This window comes from Uloborus diversus, chromosome 6 (genome assembly GCF_026930045.1).
Source record: "Uloborus diversus isolate 005 chromosome 6, Udiv.v.3.1, whole genome shotgun sequence".
In the NCBI taxonomy this organism is placed as follows: Eukaryota; Metazoa; Arthropoda; class Arachnida; order Araneae; family Uloboridae; genus Uloborus; species Uloborus diversus.
In genome coordinates this window covers 129913572-129938769 of record NC_072736.1, presented here as the reverse complement: position 1 = coordinate 129938769, position 25198 = coordinate 129913572, and the positions used below count along the sequence as shown (strand labels likewise).

General features: G+C 35.7%; 1 protein-coding gene and 1 long non-coding RNA gene across 5 annotated transcripts in view; both read right to left on the bottom strand.

Annotated features, from left to right (window-relative positions):
- Positions 1 to 9360, bottom strand: part of LOC129223784 (uncharacterized) — a 41667-nt gene extending 32307 nt beyond the window's left edge. For 2 of the 4 annotated variants that reach the window (XR_008580650.1, XR_008580648.1), the window contains exons 1-3: positions 9216 to 9360; positions 5835 to 5961; positions 3928 to 4119 (exon numbers count right to left, since the gene is read on the bottom strand). This is a non-coding gene — a long non-coding RNA (uncharacterized LOC129223784). Of the gene's footprint in view, positions 1 to 1027; positions 1045 to 3927; positions 4120 to 5834; positions 5962 to 8039; positions 8060 to 9215 lie in introns of those variants that run through there. The other 2 variants (XR_008580651.1, XR_008580649.1) reach the window with 2 other exon arrangements.
- Positions 9361 to 14074: 4714 nt separating this feature from the next.
- Positions 14075 to 24804, bottom strand: LOC129225104 (uncharacterized). The gene is made up of 4 exons (XM_054859662.1): positions 24771 to 24804; positions 19638 to 19760; positions 16742 to 16930; positions 14075 to 14498 (listed from the first exon to the last, which is right to left on the bottom strand). Exons 2-4 carry the CDS (start codon positions 19755 to 19757, stop codon positions 14400 to 14402), a joined length of 408 nt encoding a protein of 135 aa, XP_054715637.1. The 5' UTR covers positions 19758 to 19760; positions 24771 to 24804; the 3' UTR covers positions 14075 to 14399.
- Positions 24805 to 25198: the final 394 nt, after the last annotated feature.

The following is a 25198-nucleotide window of genomic DNA, read 5'->3' as shown; positions in this document are numbered from 1 at the left end:
GGTTTTGAAGCAGAGAGAGCCTTAAATTTCATTTTGTTTGAAAGAATAATTCCAGGGTCTCTAATAGTTGTGTACGAACTTTATATAAATTTCATCTTCTTTAGCTTTTTTTTAAAGGAGCTTTAAAATTATATAAAAAGTAAATATGTATTAAATCCTCTTAATAATGTACTATCGATGTTATGTGAAATTTTGCTTAAAATGGGCAGGGGTGCCCACCCCCCTAAGGGCAAGGGCGCACCCCCTTCAATATCGCGGAAACACTCCCAAAAGCAAGAGCCCCCCCCCAAAATGAGAAAATACTCCTCAAAACAACGCCCCTTAAAATTTCAATGGCGCAGTCTGCACCATGACTTCTCCCCCCCTTAGGTGGGAACCCCTGAAATAGGAAAAAAGTACAAGAAAACAAAAAGCGAATAATTTAATAAAATTGTAAGAAATATAATTAAAGAAAATTGAATTTTATAAGAAAGCCCCCCAGGAAAAGTAACTGTAATATGTATATATGATAAATCGGAAATTTATAAGAGGAATAAGTGTAAGTATGTGCTTGTTACTTGAAAACGAAGATTTACGAAAAGCTTTTAAAAATCTAAAATGAAATTTTACATTTTTAAAAGCAATATATGGAGAACTTCAAAAAAGTGGAAAAAATAATTTCAACTGTTTTTAATAGGATAAAACAATGAACATAAAAATTATAAAAACTATGCCACATAGGGTAACTTTGAACCCCTTGAAAAAAAAATGCATTTATTCTTACTGCTGTTTTCCTTACGTTGACACTGCACTAGCAAAGAAACATCTTTTACAGAATTCCTTTATACCCCCAACTCCTTACATTATTATGTTGTACTCCCTGCACTGACACTGCATTAGCCGAGAAACAACTTTTACAGAATTCATTTGTTTTTGTTGTTGTATTTCCTGCACTGACACTGTATAAGCAAAGAAACATATTTTACAGAATTCCTATATTTCCGTTGTACTTACTCGCTGCACTGACACTGCGTTACTCGAGAAACAACTTTTTTTCAGATGTAACTAAAATAAAAAATTTAAAAAACCTAAGACTGAGTCGCAAATGTAGAATCAAGAGAGAAAACTGAAAATCCCTTTGAAAGCCTTATACTATTAAAAATCGATTACAAGTATTTTATTTGTTAACAAGTAGAAACTGGCAACAGATAAAAAATTTAAATCATTGCTTTTAATCATAGACTAATAATAAGAGTAGACCGAGCTTCCCCAGACTTGCTGATGAAAAAATTGGTTCATGGATACATCATGTGACTGGTGGAAGGCTCGGCGAAAACTTTGGCGGCATGGTTGCCAGCTGGCAGGATTATCTATAGTTTGGCACTCGGCATGTATTTTAAGACGTAATGTGTTTTTATTATAATTTTTTCCCCAGGTGCAGAGATGATTGAACTGTTTTTCTTTTAGTTATGCATTATTTTGACATTAGTAATTAGTTTTTGATCACAGTTTTCAGTAACTTTAATTTCATTCGGAACTACTACGTCAGCGTTGGCGTAAACGTAATGGCGTAAACGTTTTGCGTTAACGCAAAAATGTACTAATCCGTATCTTAAATTGAAATTGTAGGTAAAAATCTTACCGTTTGCCGATTCTTTTTGGGCGCTTGCATCTTTAATTGCTTAGAGAGTTATTAAAATTGAATAAAGAAAATGCACAATACTATCTAAACGAAAAACTCACTATATTAACAAAATATTTACAACTTAGAAAAGCAAATTTACAAATCAGACTCCATAAAAGATCCGTGTTTCATCAATTCTCCGTGTTTCATCAATTCTCTTTATTTTATTTCTGGCTCGCGTTGATCGTCTGCTACGATCAACGCCCGCTGTTGCTAGGATATCCACCAGTCACATGGTTTGGTTTATGAGCAGCAAAAGGGTTGCCATAGCTCTGTCTACTCTTATTATTAGTCTATGCTTTTAATTTCCTTGTCGGCCAGCAATGAATTCGGTTACCAATGGCGTGAACAAAGGCTTTGCCGTTTTTAAAATCTGCTTTAAAAATTATTATAATTCAAATTCTATAAATTATGAAAGTTCCAAACACATTCCAACAAACGCAGGAAGAAATACTCTTTATTTTGGTACTAAATTTTAAAAATATTAAATATGTTTTCACTGCAAAAATCGCAAAAAAACTTTTAGAGGTTTTTTTTATTAATATCTTCGTTAATTAATGTCATCCAAAGACGCAACCTATTTAAGAACACTCTGGATCAACTCTCCTTTGGAACAATTTTTTTTTCAAAATCGGTCCATCCGTTTAGGCTTTAGAATGCCACAGACAGATACACAGACACGTCAAATGTAAAACCCCCTTCCTTTGTGTGTCGAACCAGAAACAAACAAAAACTAAATTCTTTGGAGCCAGGAAAATTATTACTCAGAGCTTATAGACAAATCCAGTCTAACATGGCTTCTGAAGGATTCTTGTTCTGAAAAAAACTAGTCGCTAAGGTATTTATTTTACCGCCCAGGGCACCTGGTACCCGAACTTTGTCTTATCCTGTGCAATATGGTAGATAATTTATTTATTTCAGAAAAAATATTTGCAGGACTCGCAAACATAACCAGCTTTTCTCGTCTAGCACAATCCCGGATCGCCCACATTTGGCACATAACAGAAGAGGAGGCATCTAGAGGAGAGAGGGTCATGCTGAAGACTGTGCCCTTGAATATTTTAGGTGTGGAGGTGTTCTAAGGGGTATAATTTTCTTTTGTTTGGGAGGGGTTCTTGCTTGGGGGGTCTTCGTGATATTTAGGGGGGTGCGCCCCCTGCCTAACACATTCCGTCCAAACCATACAACTTTACATTTAACACCCAACCGTCCTTGTTCCAGGTCCAGGAAAAATCTGGGTGTTTCTCGCGAGCAATTTGTCAAGCACTTAGTCTTTGTGCCCAAGATGAGATTGAACCTCACTGCTTTGCAGTTAGAAAGCTCTCTTCAAAGCATTTACAGTAGAACCACGTTTATCCGGCTCTTATTTATTCGGATCTCCGGTTTATCCGTATCATATTTGTAGAGTTAAAAAAAAATTGTGGTTTCAAGAACGGAACTATAAAAAAGCCAAGCGTTCTGTTTTTGTTTTGATCAAGCGTACAACTCCTGCATAAAACGTACACTAAAGTATAGTTCTTATTTAACAAACAATATGACTTACTTGGGCTACATTCAGAAACAGGCACCGGTAGCACCGATGCCACCGCAAGCGGTCAAAGCGGTTGAGTTCTAGGGACTCGATCGTTTCCGAACGCTTGCGATTGCACCGGTGTGAGTTGCGACCGGTGCCTATTTCCGGATGAAGTCTGGGAGCGTTAGTCGAACACCACAGCAGCTTGAATGTTAATGATAAAGTGCTTGCGAGAAACGGTACTTCGTAGTTTTGTTTGTAATGAATGGTAAGTCTGTTCATTTAAGAATGTTTTGCTCACTACCCGGATTTTCCTTCACCCGGAATTCCGTTGTTCTCAGCTAGTTCGAATAAACGAGGTTATTCTGCATTTGGTCGAAACTAAATACTTTAAATATTAAAAAGAGGGCCCCATACAAGGAGGGCCCACCTAGAGGGGTGGGGGTGGGGGTCACGGCGCAAACTGCGCTAATGACATTGGCTGTTTTGAGCGGTGTTTTTCTCATTTGGAGGGAAAAAGGCTCTTGCTTTGGGGGGGGGGGGTGTTTTCGCCATATTTAGGCGGTTGCATCCTTGATATTAGGGGGTGCACCCCAGGCCCAATCTGTGCATCTAAGATCATTCTTACTTTTCCCTCTATTATTAAAGAAGCCAATACATTTGCTTTTGTAAAACTTCAAATGCATGAAATTCAAGCGAATGAATGGCGGAAGAAAAATATTTTGACGGTAGGTTGAATTCGTTGACTTACCTTTCGAATGAATATGAATCAATTGGTCCCTTGCTTGGCAGCCCGTTTGCTTCTCGCTTCCAAGCTTTCTGCTGTGGGTCTCACACCGTCTCGTAAATATCCTTGCCTCATTCGTTGTATATCCGCATTATTTGTGAACTGTCCCAACAATGTCCCTGGATTACGTTCAAGGTCTTCTCGAAATGGGTTCTGCTGCTCCAAAAGAAACAGAGAATAATTTATTAGAACCCAAGTTGATTTTTTTTCCTATTTGAATTGGTTATACAGTAGGATGGCCTAAGGCCCCCTATAGTGGAGGAGCCGACGCATCCGCTGTTTCAGACCAAACTTGATCCATTGCTTCGCAGCGATAGCATTACTGCTGATGTTTATATTACTTTGGCATATGTTAAATTGAGTCAAATGGGCGGCTGTTCGGCTGTTAATTGTGCAAACAGCTCCAGAAGAAAGGAATGTATGATTAATAGCCGACGAAGTGACTGGCAGCCCGGAAATGGAGCTCGCTTGTTTGTGGAAAGTATCGATTTATTTCTCATGATTTTACTATCATTACGTTATAAATGCTCTGTAACCTTTGCTAACATGTTGCAGTGTTCTACGGAATGTCTTTGTTTCTGTATTTCCTTGTTGTGCGATAAGTACGCTTGTTCCCGTTTGCGCCAACATGGCGGATGCGTCGACCTCTCCAGTTATAGGGGTTCTAGGGTGGTCCTTAGCTATAATGCAGTTTTCAAAATTTAAAATTTCATTGCGCTCATTATCTTATGTTCCAATGAAAAAAAAAAAAAAAAAAACAGGCTGTGCAAATTTTCTTTTCATTTGAACCATTTCTAGAGGTGCCTCAAATGCCTTGAAGTTCGATCAGTCCTAGAAATCTTGTGATTTTTGTAAAATTTTTAATTTTTTATAGACAAAGCAATAGCGTCTAAAGAATAAATATATTTTATAATGACAAAAAAATATTTATAGAATAAAATCACAGTGGGAGAAAATGAACGTTTAACATTTTTTTTCAGTGAGGATTTAGTAACAGTAGGATATTTCTTACGGTCACTTTCATCTTTTGTGAGAACATTATTGTATTTCTGAATTAATTTGACACCCCTTTCTGTACACACATGGGGTTGCGGTTTGTTTAACTGAAAAAAAAAATGTTTTGCGACGTAAAAAAGGTGGGGAATCACTGCTTTTTAGATTTAATCTATAGTCAGACCCTGGTAACAAGATCTTTAGCCTTGGACGAGAGCATTTTCCCTTGGGCTAATAAATGAGAAATTCTTAGATTGGTGCCAGGACAACAACTCCTCTTTCCTATTTTACCGAATGGAATCGCTTAAGTCTCAACGGCGTGGAAGTCAATTTATCAGAGCAAGATGGTCTCCCCGAAAAGTTTGCAGCTACAACTTTGAGAACCCCTGCATAACTAAAATACTGTCGAATCTCAATAACTCGAAGTTTATAATTCGAGTATTCCTCTATCTCAAAGTCTTCATCGGGTCCCAAACTCTTGAGACTGCTGTGGAAACTTCCCATAATTCGAACTACCAATAACTCGAACGTTTTAGCCGTTCCTTTGGGACTTCGAGTTATCGAGAGTTGACTATAGTTAATAACGCTAATCGACTACTTGTGAATGAGTTATGAAACAGTTTTTTTTTCTAATTTTCATACAGACTCGGAGAACCTCAGAAATACGCCGATCAAAGCTTGATGACCACTGAGTTAGTCTATGAATTATTTATGCTAATCTGTACTTTTCCTTTCCTACAACCTCATTACTGTTAAAATACAGCAACATTTCCTAGATCCCTATGGCAATCAATTTAAAATTCAGTAATTCCTGTACTTCCTTGATTGAATTAAAATTAGAAAGGAATTGTTTACATAGTAAATGTTTTCAGACTCACTTGAGGCAGATTCCAGAATCCAGCTTGGAGATTTTCCATTCTTACTTCTGATTCTTCAGCTCTGCAGGTGAGAAATAACACAGGCAGCAAAACGAAGAAAATAAAGGATAACTTAGCCATTTTAACCCTGAAAAGGTTAAAGGTATTTCAAAGGGGAAATAAATTAGAAACAAAGTAACATGCCCTTCTGTATTAGTCAGGCATGCACGATGCGCAGTGGGTCGAGAAAATGTGGAACAAGAAAGCATCCAAAATCTGTGGTGGGTACACAGCGGTTGTGGGTAATATGTATATGTGGCTGTATATGGGTGAATATATGGTAAATAAACTTTTCGCGTTCCCAAGGAAAAATTTTCTGTTTAGTTTAACATTCATTATTTCACTAGTTGTCGATATTTTTTTATTTGCAAAGGTGAAGGTCAGATGATGTTTGAACTTTTTTGAGTGTTATTGGAACCAGGGCTAAATATGCCTTTAGGGGGCTACACTTTTGGCTTTCAAACTGCCAGAGGAGTAACGGCAGAGAAGTGACTAAGTCATACATAACCTATAAAAACAACATCACGCGTTCTCTTTACCAGAACTTAAACGTAATTCGAGAAGTCTTCACAGAATAAACATTGCATTGTACTAACGTACATTTAGGTAATGTTAAAATTTAAAAATATATACTTAACAGAGGAAATACTAAAACGACTGGCACAAGCACGCTTTGTAGCAGTGCAAAGAGAATTGATTGCAGTATTATTTGAATTTTACTCGAACCCATTAGCTTGTTTTTCACTTTATTCTGTATTACGCTGGCTATTTGCGGTCAAGGACATTCTTCTTTTAGCAAATGCTAAATTAGAGCTTTTAATTTCGCCAGGTGAGGGTAACATAATTATTATGTCACGTGAAAATGATTAATTTTTCGTATGTTAATAACTTTTCTAACAATGTTTTTAAATAAATATGACCAATATGAAAAAACCAATATGAAATATGACCAATATATAATAATAAAACATGAAAAACCATATTGCATTAATTTTTGAGTACCAAAAACCTCCTTGCCAAATGTGGCTAAGACTCTACGTGACACGTTGATTTGTGAAAATGACGCACATACATTCACATATGTGTTCCCAGTTTTATTCGTATGTTTTTTTCATTGCTGCTTTAAATTTTGGCGCATCATGAACTTTTCTTACGTGCCAAGTTCCTCACGCGTGCCATTATGCTCGTTTACATAAAATATAGAAGGACAGACATCCACGTACTTTTGCTATCATTATTAGAAAAGAGGATGGGCTTTATTTCCTTGATACGGCTACTTGTTTAAATTAGAACGCTACAAATGGTAGATAAACTCTTTAATCACCACATTTTTGCTGTAGGGTATTGGAATTTTTTATTCATAATGCTATTGAGTGGTAACCATTGTCGCACATTGAAATTTTCAAAGGGAGTGGGGGGGGGGGGGGGGGGGGTTAGGATCAAAGATCCACCATTCTCCATCAAACTCCTACATGCATTCAAACATATCCTTTTGATTTTATGTGGGGAACAAAAAACATTTTTGAAAAATATTGAAATGTTACTTAGCATTAGTTAATTAATTTATGAACGATAAATACTTAATTAAAATACCATTTACTAATCATCGTTATAGAACAACTTGTGCTCACATACAGTTCGATTTTGCAGGGGAAGAAAGAGAAAAGAAATATTATTTGTTCATTTTTTTAAATCTGAAATTATTGTTTCCTTCGCTTGGACTTATTTTACGTACTACATACATAGGATTATCAATCAAAAAAGTCAATAGATATTAGTCAATCAAAAAAAAAAAAAAAAACTCAAGGGCGACGAGAAGGGTTCGGACCCTCTGGACCCTCACATTGTGTGCTCCACTGGTGGTGACGTAAATATTGTGTGTGTCAAGTTTTATGAAAACTGGTTCCGTATATTTTGTGCAAATGTTTTGTTCATTGGTCAAAATATTGCTCAAAGTCATTTTCTTTTGTTTGTAAATGTTTTGTTTGGTTCACAATTCAGAAATATTTGGATAATTTATGTCATCACCTGATATAATCTTCAATTTATTAAAAAGTAATCTTGATATAAGCATCACAGTTTGAAATCAGACGTGAAGATCTGTTGAAAACATTTTCAAAATAAAATTCTAAAGTGTTTTTTTATGCAATAACTTATTCTTTTTACCAGCATTCAGATTCTGATGCGCCAGAAACATGAAAAAATGTAATTTGTAAATTGTTTGCATTCCATAATTTATAAAATAAATTTTGAGCAAAGAAGACATTTATATCCTTTGGTCATAAAAGGACTTTGAAGGAATATTTAGCATGTTTTTAAAAAAAAATGCTCAAAGGAATTAAAACTTACTAATGGAGGGTAGACCGGGGCACATTTACGCATGGGGCACGTTTAAACAGTGCCATTTTTCAAAACGAATTATAACTGAAGAGCCAATAGTCATAACAGATTGATGCTGCTCCCTAGCACATATTCTCACAAGTTTTTGAGCAACAGTCGAGCTTCGGTCCAGCATGCAGAAAGAAGAATCTGTTTTCTACCAAGTTGAGTAAATTTTGCGTTGAACGTTTTGAAGCTTATTGCGAAGAAATAATTCTTCGTGAAGAAAGAACAAACATATAAAAATCATCAGAAGTTTGTCCTTTTTAGAGCATTGCATTTGTATGAACTGAAATATTATTAAAATTTTTTGCACGTGAAAAATAAATTCAAACTTGGCGACGGGGCAAGTTTACGTCGTACGCAAGTTACGCTTTGACGTCGGAGCACCTTTATACGCACGTTCTTACTGTGTCTTACTTCTAAACGAGCCCTAAAGCTTTCTTTGCTGCGAACTGTCTCAAAACTGTTAAGTATTTTCAGGCTATTTAGTTTTGAAAATCACCATTTAATTTTTTGAGTTACAAACTCATATCTTATAGCTTACAATCATGTAGTCTTCATGCCCGTTCAGCTTTTACTTTTAACACTATTCAGTGTGTCATAAATTTGCTTCATTTTAACGATGGTATGAACATTATGTTCAAAACACTAACAGAACCACGTTAGGTGTCAAAATAAATATGCGTAAACGTGCCCCGTGTCCGTGGAAAGTTTACGCAACCAACTTGGACTCGAAAATATTTTTTTTAAAACCGTTTAAAACACAAACTGAGCAACAACTGAATGTACCAATTTTGACTCCATTAACTGCTTCATAAAACCGCAGTGTCCAAATTTCCTAAGTTAAAACGTAAAAATTAGAAAATTCATTGAAAAAAAAAATCCGCCTAAATGTGCTCCGGTCTACCCTATTCTAAAAGTTTTCTGATGTTCTGAAGCATGAAAATAATTTGTACTTACCGCTCGAACGTAGACTCAGACTGATCTTCAGAAACAAAAAGAACGACGTCTAATTGCCACCCACTTGTCTAGTCTACGTCAGTTCAATCGTGAAGAGAAAATGGTTTTAAACGTTTAGTTTACTATACTAGATAACGCCCATCAGGCATCCTGCTGGAAAAAGAACTAGGAGTCTTGAGCGTATAATTAACGGAAGTTAACGAAATAGAAAGCAAAAAGAGCAGAATAATTACTGCAACTTTATTTTGAGATGCATAATCTATCATTTATGTCATGTACAAATTTGCCTCACAAGTTCAAGGTCAACATTATTTTCGCAGATGAAAAGTTGTAAATGTTTTTTTTCCCTTCTGAATTGATTCAAAGTTTTAAACTAACCGAAATAGGAGGGGCACTAAAAGATATCTTTTGCGAAGATGTTTGGAGCGAGTTAATTTTTATTTTCTGGTCCTACAATACTCTTAAAAGTTATCGCAAAAGGAAACAGACAGAAGCGACGACACATGGTTCCTCAAATTGTACATACTAAGAAGGGGGAAGAGAAATATGCTCTTATTGTCAAATTTGCGGTGTATTTTGTAACTGAACAATTGGTGAGAAAAGACTGCAACATGGTTTGAAAATGACACTAAAAGAAGTTGTTCTTAAAGTTTACTGACCTTACCTTTGCCTCTTCAGAAAGTCTACATATGCGAACTAATTGGTTTTAGCTAGTTTTATTTGACACATAGAAAGTTACTAAAAACATTTAGTTATTAATCGCACCTTCCTTTCTAATTGAACAGTTTATATATTTCCGTCTGCCGCACGCTTGCTATACTCTAGAATCAATTCCTAGTTTTTGGTAAAGTAAATTTTCACGTAACGCACACATTCGTGGATATTTTACATAAATTCGGTTGTTTGCACGTTGTTTTCTTTTCAAATGGTTGTAGATTAAATTTAAGGGATTCAGCTGGTCGTATGTGAGCTATGGGTCATAGATTGAGTACTGCTGTTTCTTAAGCTTCTAATTTGATTGTGTATATTCCGATTATCACCTACATCAACCTCATGGGGATATAAATGGGTGTTTATATTCTAAGGTGCGTCACTGAAGCATGGAAATAGCTATTTGTAGTACTTTCTTCAAAATTTGTACTTTACTTACGTTAATTATTAGTTTTATTGGTGATTTATCTTAAAGTATTTTTAATATTTTTTTCATGCATAAATGCCTTAAAATTTGATGAGTAGTATATGCAAATTTTCCGTGCGTCATCCATTCTTGTAAGTTTTATTGCTTTCAGTAAAAATTGTGTCAATACCCGATGATTCATTTATCTTAACTTTCTGTTATGGCTGCCCTGTTTTAATTATTTATTATTTATTTTTTTAACAAAGACGTCAACTCCTTTATAGCCCTAAAACTTGCCTGTAATCATATTTTGAATACCTTTGGTACGGATGAGTACTTTATTAAGAGGATGTTGGTTTGCGAGGATACTAAGAGAGCGTGATAATGTCTTAGTACAGAGGTTCTCAGACTGGGTGCCGCGGCACCCTGGGGTGCCCTAAGAGGAGGCGAAGGGTTCCGCGTGGTGTCCATGACATCAATCATGTGTAAGTAAACAGATAGAATAGCGTGCTGCGAGAAAATTCATATCCTTCAAAGGGTGCCGCGAATTGAAAAAGTTTGAGAGCCCCTGTCTTAATGCATAAACTTTCATACGGAGAGAACAGACATTGGCACAACACTTAAAACTGGCACAACACTTAAAACGGACACGACACGGTGCCATGTTCTGCCCAACTGATGTGAGTTCGTGCTGTGATAGGGCGCTTTCCCACTTAACGACACGATAACGACTGAATCGGTCGGTAAATAATGCAACGACAAGTACGTTATCGTGTCGTCTATTGCATTGTTTTTCCACTACACCGATGTCATTTCTCCAAACATGTTATTTCCCGGCGCACTTCATTTCGAGACAGCGGAGAGCTCGCACGTGTACCATAATGGCTGCGCAATTTAACTTTTACTATGCTTACCTCCGCAGGAAAAGAAAACTAATAAAGAGACGACACTGGGTGCATGATATTTTAAAGCCAGGTTTATTGAAGGCGATTTAATACACATTTCGGGACCGATTTGTTAGTTCGAAAACATAATCAGAATAGTTTTGTTCATTCATTTTTTCCAGAGGCTAAAAATAAATAAATTTTAAAAATCTCACGCAATTTAATATAGCGAAGGTGTATTCCCCCCCTTTTAAATATTTGCTTAGAGGAGGCAAAAAAAAAAAAAAAAGAAAAAAAAGTCACCGGGCAGACGGTGCTTCCCCTGGCTACTGCCCTAAGTTTTGCTCTGAGATTCTTTATGCGCAATTTATCACTTTGACGGAAAAGAATGCACAAAAAGTTTTCAAATTCTAAGAAAGTAATTTTAGACTGTCTTTTGGGAGTGATGTCAGAAAAAAGTAGAACAGAGTTCCAGAGACCGGCAGATCTTCTCCTGAAAGTTTTTCGAATTTCAAATTAAAAAAAAAAATCAGTTTTAGTAAGGATATGAGGATCGTGGGGGGGGGGGGGGGGGACTTTGAGGTCCTATAAACCGCACACGGTCTCCAGAAAATGAAACGAAACAAACGTCTTCAAACGAAAATTTGAGCAAGTTTTTGCAAAAATAAGAGTCGGGGGGGGGGGAGGCTCCGGATTAGAGACGATTGAGAATTGGTAACTGCTATCAGAAGTCTGTCATCTGAGAGGAAACTAAATATTCTATTTAAAGAACATTTAGTTTCACAAAATACATAACAGTAAATAGAGCCTCCTGACTATGATGAAAACTGTTACTGAGGACTAGTGGTGCAAGAAGAAAAACTTTTGAAGGGGATATATTGTTAAATTTTTTAGGGGATAGATTTTAGTAAGTAATGTTTCCTTTCTCTCTTTTGCTTTCAGGGTATACATTTAGAAATGAGCATTACAAAAGTTAAGTTCAAAAAACTAAAATAAAATTAAACTAACGAAAAATAATATAGTCATAAATAGTCAGTCATATATTTTGCGAGAAGGAAAATATTCGTGATTTTGCAAACTTAAAGTTTCGCGAATTTTCTATGAACAGTATAAACTCTTACTAGATAAATAAAATTGAAAAAAAATTGCAAGGCTTCAATTATCGCTATTAGGACGGGATCGAAAAAATAAGTGCTTTTACAGCATTTTAAGGTAGCATTTTTTCCCTGGAATGCAACAGACCAGGAAAATGAAAATTTTGAATGAATAGTTTCAAAAGTACTGTTCTTACCACACACATTAAAATCTAGTCTTTGTTTTTATTAATATATTTTTTTCTTTTTTTCCAAAGTTAATATGGTACGCTCCAATATATGCATTAAAAAGTATGGGGAATTCGTCATCCAGAAATCCAAACAATTCTTCCCACGGATTTTCCCTGTAGTTTTTTTTTTAAAAATACATAATGCTTGTTCCATAGGCAAAGACGTTTTATGAATTCACACAGGACACAGACATCAAACTTGCGCGCCAACTCCCCTTCAAAAAAAAAAAAAAAGTGAACGGACAAGTGGTTACCGGGCCGATGCAAAAGGAACGACGGGTGCGTTCCGGCACAAATTGTCCGACAAACGATGTCGGCTTAACGGAGACGACACAATCGGCACCGAATCGGTAGGCGGAAAAGCGCGTAGCATATGTTAGTGCATTTTGCCTGCGCCGATATCGGATAACGACAATCGTGCACGATTTATCGTTGCCGTATCGGTAAGTGGGAAAGCTCCCTTATGCTTCGAGAATTTCAAGTTCTACTGTGAAACATAAGCCCCAAATTTTGTAAAATGAACTGCTAGAACAAAAATGCGTTGAGAGGACACAAGTTGGCCGAAGTTATCCTATTTCTTGTATAAGGGATTAGTTGGTGAGTAGAAGAAATTTAGTTATAGAGACAGATTGAGAATTGACGACTATCTTGTGTCCAGAACTGCTCACTTCTGATCGCTCTCTATGCGTTTCTGATATAGAAATTAATTTTTCAAAGCTTTGGGGTAACATATTCCATATATCAAAGTAAAAAATTCATTCAATAAAATTTCGCAAATGTTGGACACGCCTTGTTGTGTACAAGAGCAAAGTACGAATGTTCTATCTCTCTGTATGAAGCAGCTCTACGGATGTGAAGAGGCACTGGTGTCAATCTGAGATTAGAAACGTTGGAGTAGGAATGAATTCGTGTTTGTTTGCGTGTGCCGTCATTGTGTTCTTTTAAAAGAAAATAAGTACTATTTGCATTAAGTGTACGTATTTTAAGTGCATTAATAGTAATTTATTCAAATATAATATTATTCACTTATAACGTGAGTTTAGTAAATTCGTTAGACTAAAAGGAAGAAATTGGGTGAATAGTATTGTTTGATTATATTTCTATTTCAATAACTTCTACTTTAATTCTTAACTTCTACTTTAATTTAAAGAGGGCGCAGTTTTTTGTCTTGTTCCATGGAAGGATGATAAAAATGGCAGTTTGGCTGGAAAACTCAATGATGTTGTGTGGCTTGTTTTTACACATATAAATTAGTTTTTGTGTACGTGGAAATTTTTCCTCTGGCGCAACGTACAAGTATGTTATAAAAAGTTTTCTAAAGACGCTTATATTTCACTCCCATAACATTATTTTTTTTTTTCATATTTATGTCTCACGATTAGAGTTAATTATCGGAGTCTATGGGACAAAATAAGAATTAGTAACTATAACTCAATATTATGAATGTGCAAGGAAGAGTGAAAAATAGTTTACAATGATTATGTCTATGTTTCATGTATGAATTTTAACTAAAAGATTTCAAGATTTTGAAATGCCATTACGTTTAATCATCTAAAATCTTTGCTTAAGAACACTTAACAAACATGCTATCGAGTATAATGTTTCACATTACACAATTACATAACAAACAATGATTCACTGCACAACAATCGAATCTAACGAACTAGTGCCGGAGTGTATAAAAATCACAAAACTTGTATCGTTTACAGTTACACAATTCAATCCATCACATTGCACAGCAGATGAAAGGGTTCAAAACTAGACATTGAACACTACGCATAATGAAAAGCTTTTGTCCGAAGAGAATTCCAAGATCATTCCTTATTGTTGAACCGAGAGAAAGACGAGAAGTAGATACCTTATCGACAGTCCCTACTATCGATATCTACGTATTCGTTGTTCACACAAGCAGGTTTCTTTCCCTTTAACCTTGTGCAGACACCAGGAATTGTTTTGATCTGTGTCAAAAAAGAATTGATTAGTTAGAGAACCCATAAAAAACACATTGTTAGTTAAAACTTTGCGTCAGTGCTTATTAGTAAAATATGAAACAAAAGAACAAATGACAATAAGTGTTGAATAGTGGAGACATATTACTATTTCAGAACTAATCCTCATATAAATAATAGCCTATGAACGAGTAACCCGCGTGTTTCAGCAATGAAACTCGCGCCACGGCTCGATAATTTGATAATATGTTTTAGTAATGTTTAACATACAGGGAAAGGCTTTATTGTGATAAGGCTGAACTCAATCCGGTAGCTTAACTGTTTTACTGTGTCATTTCAGGGGAATGAAGAAATGAAAACAATAAACGTTATCTACTGGAGTTTACGGTTAATCCACTGGTGTTAGGGTTAAAATTTCAACTATCAAAATAATCACCAAACTGGTGATTGCTTCGTTCAAATGTAGAAGAGTAGAAGCAATTTTCACCCGTCATACCTTGATGGGCGACTTTCTAGTTTCTAATAAACCATCAATGCAGAAGTTTAATCTGTAACAGATTAGGGTGTCATTGAATTGATGAATATAAAAAGTTGAACAGATTTATTATAATTAAAATTTTGAAATTAAGTGGTAGTGGGTGCGAAATTCGTTTAGAAAAAAATATTTGGATTTCCTGAAGCGTGTTATTTGAGAATTTTAACTAACTGAGTTTATTTCTGGCAAAAGAGAAGTGTTTCTCTCTTATTATGCAAAGTAGAGGCGTATCCAGTTCAGTATGGAAGAGGGGCGGGGAGGCCCGTCATTTAAGCAAACAAGGAGGTGAATTCAACCCCTCCCCTGCCCAATGGGGTTGTTTCCTTCAGTCAAAAGTACTACTTTTAGTCACTGAAGTTGATAGAATGAGCGGGGGAAAAAAATATGGACTTAGAAAATACATTAATTTTCCCAACACTTATTTTTTAATTAATTTTTTAGAATTTTTAAAATGTCTGATTTTTTTAACAAGGTGTGACCTTTATGACGTCACAAATGATGTAGTTTGGCGCATTCCACTGGCGCGCTGAATGTTTACGCTTTTCTGTTTACCGCGTTTCCTAGTTATAATAATGCAGAAGTGAATTAAATATTGCGTTCTACGTTTGCTATCAACCATATCGTTGCCACTACATATGAGTAAAGAAATGAATTAAATTATTGCACTCTGCGCTAATGGCAACAGTGAATGGCAGTTCATCATTTGTGATGTCATGCGCAGAAGCGTAAAAAATAAAATTGAATCTGTGCACCGATTTAAATTAATTTTTAAAAATAGTAAACATTGTTAAAGTATTTTAAAAATGGTCAACTCCTATGTTTTCAAGCATGCTCTTTCAGAAAAAAAATACTTATAAAATTTCGGAAACGACCCCATTTAGTAAACACTAAATATGCGTTTGTGTATGCATTTTGTTGTTTTCCCTTTTAAAAGCACTGAGTAGTAACAATACAACCTCTCTCCCTCCCCCCAAGAAAATGCTAAGATGAAAGGTTTTGGATCTTTTCTAAACATAATAATTTTCATGGCGTTTGAGGAGGAGGTTGTGTGTAATACCACACTTTTGCAACAGAAAGAACACTTATTTATGGGGAGCTTGTCGAAAAGGGAAGTGTTTTTAGAGCTATGTATTATCTCGCATTACATTTATAGCGGAATTAACCCTACAATACACGAATTTTCTCTTTTCAATGAGCTTTTTTTTTTTTCTCTCTCTCTCTCTCTCTCTCAAAAAAAAAAAAAAAAAAAAAAAAAAAAAAACTTTCAAAACCAGTCACACAGGTACTAGAGTCTAGTTTATTTATAAGTTTAGGAGTTAAAGTAACCATCCACTAATCAATTTTTCGATTTTTTTTTTTTTGGTTTTAATTTAAATATTCTCTGTTTTGGAAGGTGGGACAGCTGATGAAAAAAGATTTTCTGTAGGAGGATCAGTTTTTTTTCGGTGACCGCCGATTTCAGACCAGCACCATGATTGCTTACTCGGAGGAAAAATCCATCACTGTTGTATTTAAAAAGATTGTAAGTTTTTGATAATTTCATATATATTATTTTAATTTTTCCCTAAAATATGTTCCTTCAAAGTAACATTACTGATGTACAGAGAACTCATTTAGCTTATGATTGGCGCCTTGGTGATCATATTTCCTATATGAACGGGTAGATAAAGATTAAATAAGAAAACTCAAAATATGAGTGCAAGGTTGAGACACTTACCGTTTGAACTGAAATAGTGCAACCATTCGAATCCATAGCAGATCTTTCTCTGCGGGGCGTTAACATGTCTGCAATACTCTTTGGAAGGCTGGAAAAGTCGCCTTGCTTTATCCTTGAGATGTCTACATTTATGCCTTTTCCCAATAAAGTTCCCGGGTCACGATGAAGTTCTATCATCAGAGGGTTTCCCTAAGGAAAAGAAATCAGTAGCTTCTGTATGGTTATTTAATGCATCGTCCAAGACTGAAGTGATGTTGTTTAATCAATTGGTTGAAATTGTTCCCCAAAATGACTGTAATGCCTCAACTTTTGATTAAATTGAAGCAGTTTTGATTAAATTGAGGTAAGGCCTCAACTCTTGATGAAATTGAGGCCACCTGTAAATTGAAATTGAGTAATTTAATCAAAACTTGAAGCATTAGTCTTTTAAGGTAGTTTTAAAAGGTTGAATCAAGTGAGTTTACTTTGCATCGCTTCTCTCTCACTATCTTTCTCATATCATTTAGAACATTTGACTTCAAAGAAACTGAAACAATGGTTTTCATACGGTGGTACGCGTACCTCTTGGAGTACGCCAAAATTTGTAAGGGATATGCGGTTAATTACGCCGAAGTATAAAAGCTGATATTTCCAGAATTCAACTGTGCGACTATAACATTGCGTGATTTTACATTGAAATTAAAGTACTGCAATACTTCGTTGATGAATTTCTGAATTGATATTGGAAGCGAACACAGACGTAGCAGACGTTACTTTCGTAACAGACACTTTTTCGTAACTCAGTATACTACTCCTGCAATTTCAGTCCAAGTAAAAAACCAAACAAAGAATGCAATTAATCAAAGTCAATCCGTGCATTTCATATTTGCTGTTGTTGTTATTATTGTGTAGTTGATACTCTCGTGTTTTTTATACAGTATTATTTCTTTCATCTTATAAATTTAAAAGAAAAAGGGGGGGGGGATGAGAAGTGATGCTCATGATAAAAAAAAAACCCTTGAGGAGCTTTAGTTTAAAATATTTAATGCTGTAGTTTGGGAATTAAATATTTACTTAAATTTAATGTATTGTGCCGAAAGTACATGATATGGGCTTCAATAGAAAAGTATCATTATTATATTTTCATCAATGACATTTTTTTCCGTGTTTTCCTGTGTCTGGAACGTTTGATTTACATTAGTCTTTCTGCTCTTTATAAACAATGCTCGTCTCCTTGATAATAATTATAAGGTCATAATATTGATATGAAGTGTGGTTAAAAGTGTAAACTATCACCGAGACGGTCAGATCGATCATATTCTGACAACATTCACGAACGTTCCCAAGTTTTTCTGATTGATGATACTGACTATCGATCTTTAGAAACCCTCTAGAACAATGTTTACCGATCGAGATATAACCGAATTTTCTATTAAAAGGAGAATTATGCCGAAGAAAATCTTAGAATATAGTTTCTAAAACCTAAATCTATTAATTTTCGAACTAAATGCTGAATTCTAGCTGGTTGTTAGGGCATTTACACCAATTGAGGATAAAATTAATAAAATACATTTTAAACTTAAAACAATGAAATTGTTTTTGATTCTGATTTCCCCAGTAGCTCTCTTGGAACGAGGGGCGGGGTGGGGGCAGATTTGAGCACTGGCATGGGGATTTTTTTTTTTTTTTTTTTTGCGCCCCGACGTAATTTTGTGCGCTGTATGTTCAACAGTAGCATTGGAAGGAGATTAAAATTCTAATTGAATAGGTTAACAAAACCCTTCTTAACAAACTCTGACTCTCCTGATAAAATCTCCTGAAAAAAAAATGGAGTGATGAAAACGTGTTTGCACTGCAATGACTGATTTTTATATGAATTGGTGCGATAATTTTAAATATGACATGTATTTTCCTCAAACACGTAATAATTTTTCACGAAATGACCTTGAATATATGAGAAAGAAAGCCTATTTTTCTCATTCTACGAAAACTAAGTTCATTTCAGAATATTTGTAAGTGATTTATTTAAAACCAATTAATAATGGTTACATAACGAAATCTAATCTTAATAGCCACATATTCACAATGAAAACGGCATACTTCTGTTTGAGAGTTAGGAGCATAAAATGAAGGATCGCGAAACCTCAAATCACACCAAAAGTACGTTGCTAGTCCAAAATTCTACCTGGAATGATCCGCTTGTTTTTCTTTGTTTAGGGAAATTTTTTACCACAGTTTTAAAGTACCCGCAACGGGCTAACTTTTTGGTCAATGTGAACGGGCTCCAAATGAAAGCAAAGTGGTAAATTTTTAAAAATTAAATTTAAGTTGTGAAAAAAAAAATCAAGTACGAACAATTTTACGAAAATCGCTCATTCGTTTTACATAATGAATGAATATAACCAGTCGACTGACTGAGAACTCGTCCTTTTTAAATCACCTTTCGAACAATTTTTTTAAAAAATTGAAATTTTCATGATAAAACAACATACTGTAAAAGCATATTGTTGCATGACTATGAAAATAAACAAATAATCATTTGAGGCAATGAGAAGCAAAGTGACTAAGTGGACACTTTCAAGTTGCGAGTAAAATGCGTTTAAAGTTCCGGTCCTGTGTTGTCTTTCATTGGATAGATTTTTTAAATCATGCTGTATAGCAGCACCAACCAGGACTACCAGGACTATCTCTTGCCCTAAAACAGAGGAGAGGATCACCTAAATTTTGTACTAGTTGTCTCCATATTCTTAATTTTGGCATTTACATCCCCTAGCTTCTCACTGCCTCATTCGTTGATGTATTTGTGTCTAATGATACTTTTTAACGGAAAATTTGACCGACATTTGTATTTTCCAAAATGGTGTTTTTTTAGCTACTTTTTCCCCTTTTTATTTTTGAAGAAAAATAGTTTGCTTACTTTTGGCAGGTTCCAAAACGCAACTCCAGACGCTTTTGACTTCTCTTGAAGCATTTCAACATTTCCAATGAAAACCACGTTCAACAAGATGAAAGCACAGGAAAAGAATAGCGTCACCATTTTCTGGAATAATACGAAGTGACATCATACTCTGCATACAGAAACAAAACGCGCATACACATATTTCAATATATCCATAAATGTTCCTTCTTTATCTGTACATTCAACGGAAAGAATTATTGAAAAATCTGCGTACTTTTTCACTTTGGTAAAACAGGGAAATTTCTTCGGAGCGGTCAGGCATCACCGTTCAGAGGAAAATCGGTTGTTAAGAGAAGTGGTTGCGTAAGTGTAGTACAGTAGAACCTCGATTATCCGAAGTAATTGGGATCGAACCTACTTCGGATAATTGACATTTTCGGATAATCGAGAATTGGTCAATAATAATCTAGTTTAATATGTAGTATAGTCTTCGAACTGTTATTATGACTATTTTATTTGTTAAATAGACTAAAATTGTAACTAAAAATAAATTTTTCTTTGAAACAAAAACTAACAATGGTTTAAATGGAAGCTTCACCTGGTAAATTGGCCATCCTTTTGCCGTGCAGCTCTATCCCGAAGTTTTGTTAAAAGCATGAGTTTAGAGGAATCACTGTTCCTGTTGTTCCAACCAAACAAGGCAATTAAGAAACACTCAAAAGCATCATTGTTAATGATATTATTTACTCCAGAATCATTGTCATCTTTATCTTCATCATCTTCTTCTTTTGAAGAATTTCGGACTGCTGCTATTAATTCCTCATCATTGAACAACTAGAAGGAAGATAATTCAACCAATCTGTCATTTCTCTTTCCTCATAATTTTCAAAATCTTTCATTGTGCTAAAAAGGCTTGAAAATTCAGCAACACTATTTTTCACAATGTAAGAAATTATATGCTCCACGTGGTTACATTGCATAACACTTGACAGGGATCCCAAGATTAATAACTTGGGATCTCCATAATTGCGTAATGGGGCTTTCCGCGATTGCCTACTGCGCAGCTGCATGAGAACGCCTGGGTTATATGGATATAGACAGTTGTCAAGGCATGACTGGAAAATCTCCTGACCGAATAGCGGGATAGCATTTTATGGCATAATTTCGACCGCTATTCGGAGAAAAAGGGCGAATTGGCTGCCCATCATGTGTAAGAAAATTCACATGACCCCTATTTCAGTCTGTAAGAAGATAAATTAGTCGTGTGTTGTGAACATGGTCTCTTCAATTCTATCCCTCTCCAAAAGTTGATACATGGAAAATATGAAAAAGAAGAAGGGGCGAAAATCCTCTTCACACAACGTCTTTAGCATTTTCATCTGCGCCAGTTGAAAAATTCGGCAAAAGTTTTCGCCAACTTCGTTTTAGTGCTATGGCTCACTCTTAGTTTGGAAGGACGGCTTGCATAGAAAACGAATGTGAGGGAAAGAAAAAAACTTTAAAAATGTGCGTGTTTGTTAAGAGAAAATTTTGAATGATAGTAGAAAGTGAAAAAAAAAGTGAAGGCGAAACAGACTTCGGTTAACGGAGAGTTTCAATTGTTTGAGGTTCGGATAATGGAGGTTCTACTGTATTAACTAGATGCACAACGAGAAACCTGTTCCACGGGTGAATGAGACCACCAGTAAACGGACAAGCATCTGAAAATACTGTTAAAATAAGAAAATCTTGAGTGAAATTCAAATTACAGAATGCTTGCTGTAAAATTTTCAAAACAAACAACTGAAAATTTCAATCGACGAGCATAGGATGCCTTTTGATATGATGAAAAGAACTTTTGTCCATTTACTTTTGAGATTGGTCAATCCTCACGCGTTCAATGGCGGTTAGTGGTTGTTATTACGGAGTTGTGTATCTACGAGTAGTTTCAATACATCTATGGGTGGTGAGTCTGAGAAGCGTCAACGTCGTATCGCATGAACAAGTTAAAGAAAATTTTACTATTATTAGTGAACGGTACCTAAAAAACAATGTTTTTATTCTTCTGATTTTTGCTTATAGGAGCGTTTATATGCTTTAGAAAGAAAATTACTTTAACTTCTTTTAATCTATGACAAAATTTATGATTCTTTCTCTCCTTTTTTCCCCGATTTTGCCAACAACACTATTTATTTTTTAATTCTAAGGAAGAACAGTCACATTAACGACTTCCACGCTTTTTGAATTTGATCTTTTGAATTTTATTTATGGGAAAATTTTCGGGAAGGGAGCTCTCATTTTGGGGCCCATATGCGTAACATGTCATTATACGCCCTCTGTTGTAGACTCTGTATCAATGCCTGAAAAGCTTTAACTATTCCAAATATTTTGTTCGAAAAAAAAAAAAAAGAAAAATTAATTTGAATTTTGACACCTTGAATTCAAATTATGTTTTTCGCAATCACGAGTGCGTGTGTGTATGTAGGCGTTTGTGTTTATGTATGTGTGGGGGGTATCTATGTTAGTGTGTAGAGGTGTATCTGTGTTTGTGTGTAGGGGGTATGTGTATGTGTGTAGGCGTGTGTGTATGTGTCTGTATGTATGCGTGTGTGCGTTTGTGTTTGAGTGTGTGTTTGTGTATGTGTGTGTAGGTGTATGCATGTGTGTGTATGTGTCTGTGTGTGTAGGTGTATGTATGTATGTGTGTGTATGTGTTTGTGTGTGTGGGTGTATGCATGTGTGTGTATGTGTTTGTGTGTGTGTACGTGCGTGTATGTATGCGTGTAAGTGTAGGCTGTTGACGCAACCTGGAGACGGTTTTCGGTAGAGGAGCAGCATCGTGAGGTGCGACAACCGGTCGACGGTGGTGCTGCCGAGGGTGCTGGTGTTAAAATAAAATGATAGCACATCAAAACAGTCAAATGAAAGCAATAAGCAATCGTGATTGCTCAAAAAGCGATTGGTTACTATAGCCCGACCGCGAACAAATGACCCTTGTCAGTTATTTGGGAAAACGAGTCCATTCCTTAAAATAGGCAGAGAAGGAAGAAAGGACGCGTGCCATATTTCAGAGTTGAGCAACATTTTAGCGTTATGAAAAATTCAGTTGCAGCAGTATCTGTATTGAGTTGGCGAAAAAGTAAAAATGACAAGCTTTGCATTTTTTATTGCAACCCTACTCTGGCTAATTTTCAACTGAAATTAATTATCGTAAGCGTTGTTATCTCTGACCAATGGCTGCTGAAAGAATTGAAACCAAGACCCACCTACTAACGTAGGTGTGACCTGTCCAATGAGACATGTGCCTTGACCGCACAAAATTAAAATGTTTTACCTCTATCGCTAATTTCTTAAATTCTAAAGTGAAGTATTCAAACTCCAGAAACAATGACGCACTTGAAAATTCCGTTTCAACTTCCCTCTCCATATCGCTCCTTCACGAAAATGGACAAGTCTGAAAAAAGGGCCCACTCTTCGCGGTCACACTTTATGCAAAGAGGAAAAAAGCAAAAACATTTTCAGATAAAAAAAATAAACAAAAACAAAAGAAGAAAAGAAAAAAAAAATAATTTGAATTCTGAAATTTTCAATTCAAATTATGTTTTTCGCAATCACGAACTGAGACAGGATCCTACTCATTGGAATTATTGTTTCTAGAAACAGCTCCTGTCCCACCCCCCTCAAACCCGCCTCTCTTCCTGGGCGGTTACGTGTGCATAGTTGTGTAAGTAAGTGTGTAGGCTTGTGTGTGTGCGTAGACCTGTGTGTATGCACGTAGGCGTGTGTGTGTATGTTTGTAAGTGTGTGAGTGTGCGTGTGTAAGACATGGACGCCTCCCACCAGGAGAAGCGGATAGCTCAGGACCGGAGCAGCCGCGCCGCGCCGCCTGCAGAGGACGGTGGTGCTGCAGAAGCTTCTGGTCCAAGCTGAAAAAGGCACAGAACATCAAAAACGGTCAAATGAGAACAATAAGCAATCGTGGTTGCTCAAAAAAAATCCGGTCACTAAGAAGGGGTTGTCAGATCTTTCTGAGGGGACTTCGATACGGGAAAAATCGATGTAATGGAAAGTTGGTCGTTAACCTAGGAGGTCACGGTATAGAGGTAGCCACTCATAAAAGTTTCACTGTATTTGCTTTTATTAACAATACAGTGTGGAAAACCCTCATTAAAACTGAAGTGTGACTTTTAAGTTTTCTATAAATCAGCAGTCATTACTTACTCCGGTTGTTCAGCAGATGTTTTGTGTGGTGAGTTCATCTGGTTGTAGCGATAAATTACTTTTCATGCTCTGTTTGTATTTTAACCAGTTTTGTTGTTTTATCTAACCTATGAAGTTAAAGTAAATTAAATAGTTTGTTTACAACTGTTCTGTTTGTCAAAGTGTGCTTGCGTGAGAAATTTCTACAAGACAGAATATTTAAGAATTAATTCATATAGTTTCGCTGCCCCACGACTTTTCAAAACGTGAAAGAAGTTGAATTTCTGGTAAGATAATTTTTGAATTTAGAAACTTTCTTTGACTCGAAGCATACAAAAACATATATGTGTTTAAACCGTATCACGATTTATTTTGCTGCTCAGCGTAGTGCCGGAAAATGGCATCCTGGGCAAAATGGGATGGATTTCTTTTTTTTTTTTTCTTCTTCTTCCCGATGGGATCTTTTTATATAGTCACACCGTGTGCGTAAAAGAAAAACATCCATTCTAAAAAAATATATCTTCACTCCGAATATCGATACGTTCTCCATTCACTTTTCTTGCCAAAAACATTAAAATATTTATTAAATACATATCGTTTCCATCATTAAGACCCAAAACCCGGAAATTTCGAATGAAATCCCAAGAACCCAAGATCACTATTGAAAACCCGAGATCTTGGGAAAACACCTTAGCTCTGGCAGCTCTGCTCTAATCGGTATTTCAATTATCATATTAAGGAAAACATTACCTATATAGTCAATAACTTTCACCAATCTTTTCATCCAGTTTAATTGGTGAAGTTTAATCTTACCATGCCGATTTTAAGAAAGTTCCTTCAAGTTGTGAGTCAAGTTGCTTTCAAAGAAATCTTCTCCAGAAAACAGGAAATTCCTACTTACCTCTGCAGTCTACAGCAGCGTATAAGAATGAGAGGAGTGATATGCTGTTGAATTTCTTTATATATACATACTGGTTTTAATTTTCTCTGTTTCCGACTGGAAGCCTTTTAAATACTATGCGCAATGTCCATGCCCCCCCCCCCCCCTTATTCCTTGTTTCTCCCAGATTGGAAAAGTCGTATTTATAGAATGTCCTTCATAGTATCAAGTATATATAGAGCGTTGGATTCCTTGTTTGGTAAAGGAAATGAAGAATTTCCTGTGGAGTGAAAAAATGATAAATAATCGAAAATAGGTAATTTATTCTCAGACAGCAAAACAACATTCTTTCGAATTTTCATCTGAAGAAAATCACTAAGATCTTTTATTTTCTCAATTGATTTAAATATTTTCAAGAAATATTCTTGATTTAGACCAGTGGTTCCCAACCTTTTCGAAAGCATCGCCCTCTTCTAAAGGTTGTCTGACACCTATTGCCTCCCCTGCCTTCCTTTCTTCA

What these genes read in the sequence shown, in the direction of transcription:
- LOC129225104 (XM_054859662.1), bottom strand. Translation starts at nt 19,757, where the DNA reads ATGGTGACGCTATTCTTTTCCTGTGCTTTCATCTTGTTGAACGTGGTT. An exon ending in CGTTTTGGAACCTGCCAAAA is followed by an intron (nt 16,931 to 19,637) that starts GTAAGCAAACTA and finishes TCTTTTCCTTAG; the next exon opens with GGAAACCCTCTGATGATAGA. An exon ending in GCACTATTTCAGTTCAAACG is followed by an intron (nt 14,499 to 16,741) that starts GTAAGTGTCTCA and finishes TTTTTGACACAG; the next exon opens with ATCAAAACAATTCCTGGTGT.